Source organism: Nicrophorus vespilloides, unplaced genomic scaffold, assembly GCF_001412225.1.
Source record: "Nicrophorus vespilloides isolate i.1.1-1 unplaced genomic scaffold, Nicve_v1.0, whole genome shotgun sequence".
Classification (NCBI taxonomy): domain Eukaryota; kingdom Metazoa; phylum Arthropoda; class Insecta; order Coleoptera; family Silphidae; genus Nicrophorus; species Nicrophorus vespilloides.
Window position 1 is genome coordinate 45,154 of NW_017096503.1, and position 8,382 is coordinate 53,535.

At 36.3% G+C, this 8,382-nt stretch overlaps 2 protein-coding genes across 2 annotated transcripts in view; one reads left to right on the plus strand and one right to left on the minus strand.

Moving 5' to 3' along the window:
• The window catches only part of LOC108557212, a 47,736-nt gene extending 41,931 nt beyond the window's left edge, over window positions 1-5,805 (minus strand). The window contains exon 1 of the mRNA XM_017913650.1: window positions 5,507-5,805. The gene's annotated coding sequence lies outside the window, so the exon portion shown is untranslated. The remainder of the gene's footprint in view (window positions 1-5,506) is intronic.
• Window positions 5,806-6,027: 222 nt separating this feature from the next.
• LOC108557210 (uncharacterized PE-PGRS family protein PE_PGRS33-like) overlaps window positions 6,028-8,382 on the plus strand; it is a 2,402-nt gene continuing 47 nt past the window's right edge. Inside the window, exons 1-2 of the mRNA XM_017913648.1 lie at window positions 6,028-6,043; window positions 6,765-8,374. Coding sequence (XP_017769137.1) covers window positions 6,028-6,043; window positions 6,765-8,374 — 1,626 coding nt within the window. The remainder of the gene's footprint in view (window positions 6,044-6,764; window positions 8,375-8,382) is intronic.

The following is an 8,382-nucleotide window of genomic DNA, read 5'->3' on the forward strand; positions in this document are numbered from 1 at the left end:
TATTTTTATTAGAAAAATTATAATTCAAATTTTCCATTTTTGTTTATAATTTTGCACCAGGTTGATAAAGAGTATCGATCACCCGTGCAGCTAAATATTGTTTAACTTTTATATTAAAAAACATGTTTAAATAAAAATGTAATTTTTGTGTACTTCTTGTATGCATCAAATTAAATGATTGTGTTTAAGTTGGGTCGAAGCACTGGGTATATCGATTCAACAAAATCTGTTGCCATGGGGAGAACAAATGCATGATTCATCGCCCACTACACAATCTATATCTGGTATTGCTATCTATCTGCTGGGACACGTAGATTCGGAAATGGAAAGAAGCGGGAGGCATATTGAATAATTAAAAGGCAATCCAAAAAAAAAACGGTGATTAACCGGTGAGACAAAGTGACTGGATATTTCAATGTAGAATCGAGCTGAACTGAAAAAGTGGGTTAGCTTCGAGTCGAAGGGAAAGTATTGCGTATGAAAATATTTATTTACACGTAATACAGACACCCAGCGACGTCCACGACGACAACAAAAACGGGCGGAGTTCTTGCGTTTTGCTGCTGCTGCTGCTGTTGGTCATTGAGCAATCTTTGTATGAGACGGAGAAAGACAACTCGCATGTATTCTTATGATAATGAAACGCCGCAATGATTCATTGCTGAACGATGCAGCTATGTGCCAACGTCGTAATTACAATCGATAAATTTGAAAAGACACAAATAAATAAATAAATAAAACATAGGGGAATTAAAAGGACAATTGTCTGTTTGAGGCGTGATCCGAGCCGAACAATACAAAAATAAACTTGTATTCATTAAGGCCTTATCCATTATATACGAAACGCGTAAAAATTGGCGAACCACAACAATAGGCTGATTTCAATATTACGTGTTTTATGATTACAAACTTGTAATCTCTTTAGTTTCTTATTTAAAGAAGCAAATGCTTCGATCAGTCCGGATTCATTATTGAAAATAATAATCATCATTAAGAACACCAAGTAAATTCATGGTGCGAATATATTCGTCATAAGTGTTACGCAATAGACCATGACGAATATATACGACATAAACAGTTATGGGGTTAATCATTCGGCACGTTTAAACAATCATTACTTGTCCACGAAAAGAGTGCGTTTCGCACACTCGATAAGAGAGTATTAAAAATTGGGCGATTGTTTTAAAAATCGAATACACGAATCGCCGCCTACTGTCATGATGTAACTACAGTAACGTTAGAACAAGGATTTTTAACTGAAAATATAATTAATTCAATTATTTTTCAAAGTAGTCCAAAGCTTAATAAGTGCAGCTGCGGCGGTGATTGTTAAGTAGAATTTTAATTATAGATTGTTCGTTGTACTCGATTAGATATAAAATTATATTGAGTGAAGAAACTGTATGAATATTGATGGTGATTATAATTTTCAACTTTGTCTTTCGATAAAAAGCAACCGGCGCTCCCTGAAACGGAATGAAACCCCAGGCACTATCGAGGCCAAAGTCATCTTCGTAATAAATTCCAACGTTATTTTCTGTTACACCAGATGTATGAGCTTTTCTGTATGAACATCTTGAATATTTTAATATAAAATAGATATAAATTTACCGTAAAAAGAAAATATATGATTTGTACAGTAATTTTATCAATAAACCATAGTTTTTGAGAGATTATTCAAGAAATAATAAGGCAACATTCCTTTCATAAATGAAACAGCTTAGAAGTTATTTACAAAAAATATTTTTTCAGTGAAATTAATTGTAACTTTTGCTAAATGTTACATCAATTTTCACAAAATTTAATTGTTTTTGATTAAAAAATCTCTGAAACCTTTTGATTATCCAAATCTTTATTAAGGTCTAACAAATTAAAAAGTATCTACAAAAATAGTAAATTTTTGTATAATATAATATTTTCTCAAAAAAAGACTTCTTGCAAAAACCATTCGTATAAAAATTCAGAAATATGAAAAACATATTTAAATGCATATAATATTTTATAGTACAATTTTTTATATATTTTACACGATTTTACTTCTACTTTTGTAACTTTATAAGGAGTTAAACTATGTAAAATAAAAATACAAATTTCTCTAAAAAATGATAAAAAAAATAATTCTAATAATATAAAAAAATACATTATGAAAAAAGAATGGTAAAAATTTGGTATTTTCTAATTAATTTTAAATTTTCCATGATTTTTCATTTATTTCTATTGCTTTGATATATTTTCATCAAAAATTAAAACTAAAAATGTAAATTTTCGCACAATATAAATATTTATTGAAGCTTTCAAGACTTAATATCAAATCTTCAATTGGATTTCTTTTAGAATCGCTATAATATCTGCAGTTTGTATTAATTTACACTAAGAAATTTATAATTTCTTTAATAAAATATCATTGTTATTAAATTTATAATTTGATTAAATTTACAAATAACTTTAGGAACGAAATCATTAAATCTTCATTGTTGTATATTAAATTTGCAATTTATTTTCAAAAAAAATATCTTTTGTAGATTTAATTAAACTCTTTTGAACGAAATTGAAAAGCGAACTTAAGTAGTTCTCGTCGAACATCTTGTGCTTTTAAACAGAAATTCCTGTTCAACACCATACGGACTGCTGGTACATACGTATCAAACCGTAAAGCAGAATGTCAAGATTCTCGTTGGCATTTAATTTGTAATTGAACCGCGCCTCTCGCTACAATTACGAAGCCTATCCTCAATCCCTATTGTCCCGTGTCCCATTTACGGCTGCAGCATTCAATAATCGAATCGAATTATAAAATATCGATACTCGTCTATACAAATATAAAAAAAAAAAATAGTCTATAAATTTTTCAACGTTCGTTGAACGCGAATAACGTTCCTGTAATCATCTCTAAGAATTGAACACAACAAACGCAACAAAAAATAAATAAATTACGTATTATACAACTAATTGACCTTGATCACTTTCTTGCTTATTTTGATATAATTCCGTGTGACCAATGCTGATTTTATTATTTTATTTTTTTTTACGATTATTGCGAAATAGGATGAAGCCTTGAACGGGGTCGAGTTTTTTTTTCTAATTAAAGTCATCGACGTTCGCGTTGAAGCATGGAGAATCGAACGCTTTCAAGACTTCAGCATCAACGCTCAATCTTTTGTCGTTAATATTGCTTTTTGTTGTTTGTTGCAAGAAACTTGAACTCGTTTTGTATGTAATAGGAAAAACCTATTTCCTGATCAATACAATCTTCAATGAATATACAGATAAATCCATATCTCTGATTAAAAAAATAAACGTATTAATTGATTTTATCTACCGAGTGGATTAATGTAATCAATTATATTAGTTTGTAATCCCAATTTTACGATTTTTCTATCATTTTACGATTCTTGTAAATGTAAATTAAAATTTTGGATGTGGATCAATGCCGAATGATGATGGTTGGTTACGTAAAAACCAATTGGAATGGTTAATTTTGATGATGGTACCCAGATTGCGAGTGGCGATGGTGGATCTTGTTCGCACGAGCGTTTCGTAATGAGATTGAGTGCGGGCCTCGTTTAGCATATTTTAGAAACTGGCGGTGGATGCGTTGTCGTAATGCCGCCGCTCAAATTGGTCTGCGACGAGTGCAACAACACCGGAGCCACCAGGATAGGATGGTGAAGAGTTGGATGGAGGTAGAAGTACTCGCACGTAGATGTTGTCTCTCCTATAAATGGGAACCCCGGAGGCGATAGAAAATAGCAAACGTTCAAGGCCAAGGTGTACGTACGTACACACACACACGCCAACTGCCACCACACTTGAAGCCAGTTTCTTCAAAATCCGCTCTACCATCCGAACCTGCAGCACGCTCCAATAAATTCCCCGCATTCCAAGACGCATTCCAATACAAGTGGACTCCTGTCTTTCTTTTCGATAACTACTATCCTTTTGCAAATTGCTACTTCATTACATCCACTAACCCAGATCACCTAACTTCCCCACTAAAATCAATATTCCATCATTTGCACAAATACTATATGAAAATCGTATTGTAACTCTTATTTATTTTCAATTTAAAGGAAAACAATTTTATTTCGATTTTATTGAATTTAAATATTTTCTTCATGGCTATCAAGATAATTAATGACTTTACATAAAGTGAAATTGTTAAGAATTATTTACTTAAATAAAACTTTCGCATTTAATTTTTCATCATGAGATTAATTAATACGTTAATTTGATAATTTTGAAATGCACTAATAACAATGTCATAATTCGTTTTTTGCTTTTGTTCTGGAAATCTTGTTGTTAATAATGTGTTATTTCGCGTGTCGGCGATCGCGTTTCGTTGCAACTTTACATGATGTAACTGGAAGGAAGCATCATAGAAAATTGTTATTTCACGTGAAAACGTAATGCCGGAACCGTTATCCGAAATCAAATGTCTATTCATTACGTGACTCGAAATCTTTCGGGATTTAACGGTTCGACGATGCTGGAAATGTAAATGTACACATGCCAAAAAGAAAAAAAACAGAAACGATTTGGATTCACATAAAACGTGTCGCATATGTCGTCTACATAGTCTAAAATTTATATTTTGTTGATGTCAGAGTATCGAAATATCGAGAGGTGCGTTCGAAATTTGTAATTCATTTCGATGATGAATGTATTCAAAGGCGGTAAACAAAACCCACGCCGTAACTGTTTTCGCTTGATTAGCGTGGTGCCTTAGGGGGGCGAGATTTTGCTGTTAGTTATTTGCTCTTCGTTTCTACATATATTTCTATTTTACTTTTTGGTTTTGTCTTGCTCTCAAGTTTGGTACGAAGGAGTTAAATTGCCGGAAATCGCCATTGTTGGGAAGGGTAACAATGGACACATCAATTCCGTTCATGTTGAACGGGCGAAGCTTATATATTCGATGACAATGGACCTTTTCCGAGAAGCGCACCGAACAATGCTTGCTGCTGCAATAATTTGGAGACGAGCGAAGATCGTTTCTTGTTGTTGTTGTTGTATCATTCTTTTGGAATTACAGTCTAATTCGCGTGGTTGGAAATTGAGGAAGATAGCGATCTGGCGCATTAACCAAGTTAACGCGTCGGCGGCGCAAGATTTTTGGTCCAGTGCACTTGGCTTAAGCGCGCAACACGACTAACCCAATTTAAGTTGCAGCATATTCTTCTAACAAATCAGCGAGGATCCAGACGAGCGGAACATAAATACAATACAATTTGACGCCTCTTCGATACTAATTAAATTAAGTTCAAAAGAAAAAACGTCGCCAATTAAACTTGTAGCTGCGAATGCGCTCGTAACAACAGGCTCGAGTCTCTTTACAACAATCCAGAGCAAGGTCGAAGCAAACATCCATCTCTACCTGCCCACATCTTCACGCACTCATTGATTGAATAATCCGATTCAATTCGTCGCTAAATACCATTCATTGGTCAACAAGTTACAAACGTTGCGCAAGAGCAATACAAATAGCGCTCCACTATCGCAAACTTACCTAATATATCATAAATATATATCTACAGTGAAATTGAAACTGTTATCCACTTGTCGACTATCAAGTTCGGAGCCGGGCTATTCGCAATTGGAAGTGCATCGGCGAAACTGTATTATCATTCCGATAACAATATGCAAAGTGTTCTTTCTTCTCGTTTATTTTACGATTATCTGTTTCAATTGATCGCCTTTCGATTACCGCAACGCGGTGCGCGTCTATAACAACCGACCTCTTACTATCCAGCAGGTAGTGGAACTGGTGGTTAACACTTCTGGTAACTACTCTGAAGAAGTTGAGGGACATGCGCGAGCGATGCAAGAAACCGGTCTCTCTCTCGTATCCGACATGAAAACATTTACCCGATGTGGGGGAGAACACGAGGGGACCGAAACACGTGGTACATACATTGCATTGCCGGTTATTTATCAATTATAATTAAGTAATATTTGATGGAAAAACAAGATAAGAACTTCTTCAAATCATAAGAATCTATCTGTTTTCCTTAATAATTTAAATCGAAAATGAGGCGCGTCTCAGGTATCATAAAGTATAACAGAAATAATTTTAATTCAAATCTACATATATTTTTAAAATAAATCGTTATTATATGCAAGCCAAATAGCAAAGTTGTTTCGAAAGTTGCATAGCTATGAATACTAAAAGCTACTAAATATTATAAGATTTTCAAAACCAATAAAAATCTTATGACAACAATACAATACAGGCTGGTGCAATTGCGCTAAGGCGTTAGCTAAATGAAGTTGGAAGGCGACGAAGAAGAATATCTTATGTATTATCTAATATAAAAGGTAACATATTGTAATATCACCAATAATGAAAATCCAAACTGTTGTTGATAGGCACCCAAAGGATGGTGTAAATAAGACCGTCGTAGTGATTAATAAAAAACTTATAATAAAAACAATAGACAAATTTTTAAATTTTTTTATATTATTTATTATATATAAGAAAAACAACATAAATAAGGGACATTTTTATAATAGCCGAGTGGTGTTAAATAACTTCAATTCGATAGTATTCAATGGCGCAAAACCAAATAAATTCTAAAGTTTCCAAATAATTGTGCTACAATAAAAAAAAACTTTCAATTAAAAATAACAATAACAAGAATTAACATACAATTCAATCTATATAAATACATATCAAACATAAATACAATCAACAACAAATCACATTAATATGTACAATATTAATGTTGGAATAAATAGTAGAATATTCAGGTGGTGATTATTTCCAGCTGATATTTCTTCAGACTCATCAAACCAAGTCGATGAAGTAATCGGGAATTCCGTGGGTAGACTCGAAGTGCTTACGCTTACTGACGGCCATGGATTGGGCTCTGTCGGTTTCGTTACTGCTACAGATGGCCATACACTAGGTGATGAAGGACTTGCAACAGCTGTTGGCCATAAATCTTTTGGAGTTGTTTTGGAGACGGTCACTGATGGCCAAACATTCGGTGGCAACGGAGTTGCAGTTGCTGGAGGTAATATTTCCGGTCGTGATGGAGTTGACACTGACACTGATGGCCACACAATCGGGGGCAGTGGAGTGGCTGTTGCAGTAGGCATCCCTTCTGGTCGTGATGGAGTTGAAACAGTCACTGATGGCCACAAATTCGGTAATGAAGGACTTGCTGTAACCGTTGACCATATTGCGGGCGGTGTTAGCGTAGAAACAGTTTCCGATGGCCATACTTCTGGTTCTGTTGGCTTGGAGACAGTTATTGAAGGCCAAACATTTGGTGGTAATGGAGTTGCCGTTGCAGTAGGCATCCCTTCGGGTCGTGTTGGAGTTGACACCGTCACTGTAGGCCATGGATTAGATGATGATGGATTCGCTGTTACTGTTGACCATATATCTGGTGGTGTTGGAGTTGTCACAGATACCGATGGCCATGGACTAGGCGGTGATGGACTTGCCGAAACCGATGGCCACATTTCTGGCGGAGTAGGCTTGGAAACAGTTACAGAAGGCCAAGCATTTGGAGGCAACGGAGTTGCCGTTGCAGTAGGCATTCCTTCGGGTCGTGTTGGAGATGACACCGTCACTGTAGGCCACGGATCAGATGATGATGGATTCGCTGTTACTGTTGACCATATATCTGGTGGTGTTGGAGATGTCACGGATACCGATGGCCATGGACTAGGCGGTGATGGACTTGCCGTAACCGATGGCCACATTTCTGGCGCAGTTGGCTTGGAAACAGTTACAGAAGGCCAAGCATTGGGTGGTAACGGAGTTGCCGTTGCAGTAGGCATACCTTCTGGTCGAGTTGGAGATGACACTGTCACTGTTGGCCATGGATTAGATGACGGTGGATTTGCTGTTACTGTTGACCATATATTTGGTGGTGTTGGAGAAGTCACGGACACCGATGGCCAAGGACTAGCCGGTGATGGACTTGGCGTGACCGTTGGCCACAATTCTGGTGGAGTTGGCTTGGAAACAGTAACTGAAGGCCAAGCATTTGGTGGCATCGGAGTTGCTGTCGCAGTAGGCATTCCTTCTGGTCGAGTTGGAGATGACACTGTCACTGTTGGCCACAGATCAGATGATGATGGATTCGCTGTTACAGTTGACCAAATATGTGGTGGCGTTGGAGTTGTTATGGATACCGATGGCCACGGACTAGGCGATGATGGACTTGGCGTGACCGTTGGCCACATTTCTGGCGCAGTTGGCTTGGAAACAGTTACTGAAGGCCAAGCATTTGGTGGCATCGGAGTTGCTGTCGCAGTAGGCATTCCTTCTGGTCGAGTTGGAGATGAGACTGTCACTGTTGGCCACAGATCAGATGATGATGGATTTACTGTTACTGTTGACCAAATATCTGGTGGTGTTGGAGTAGTCAC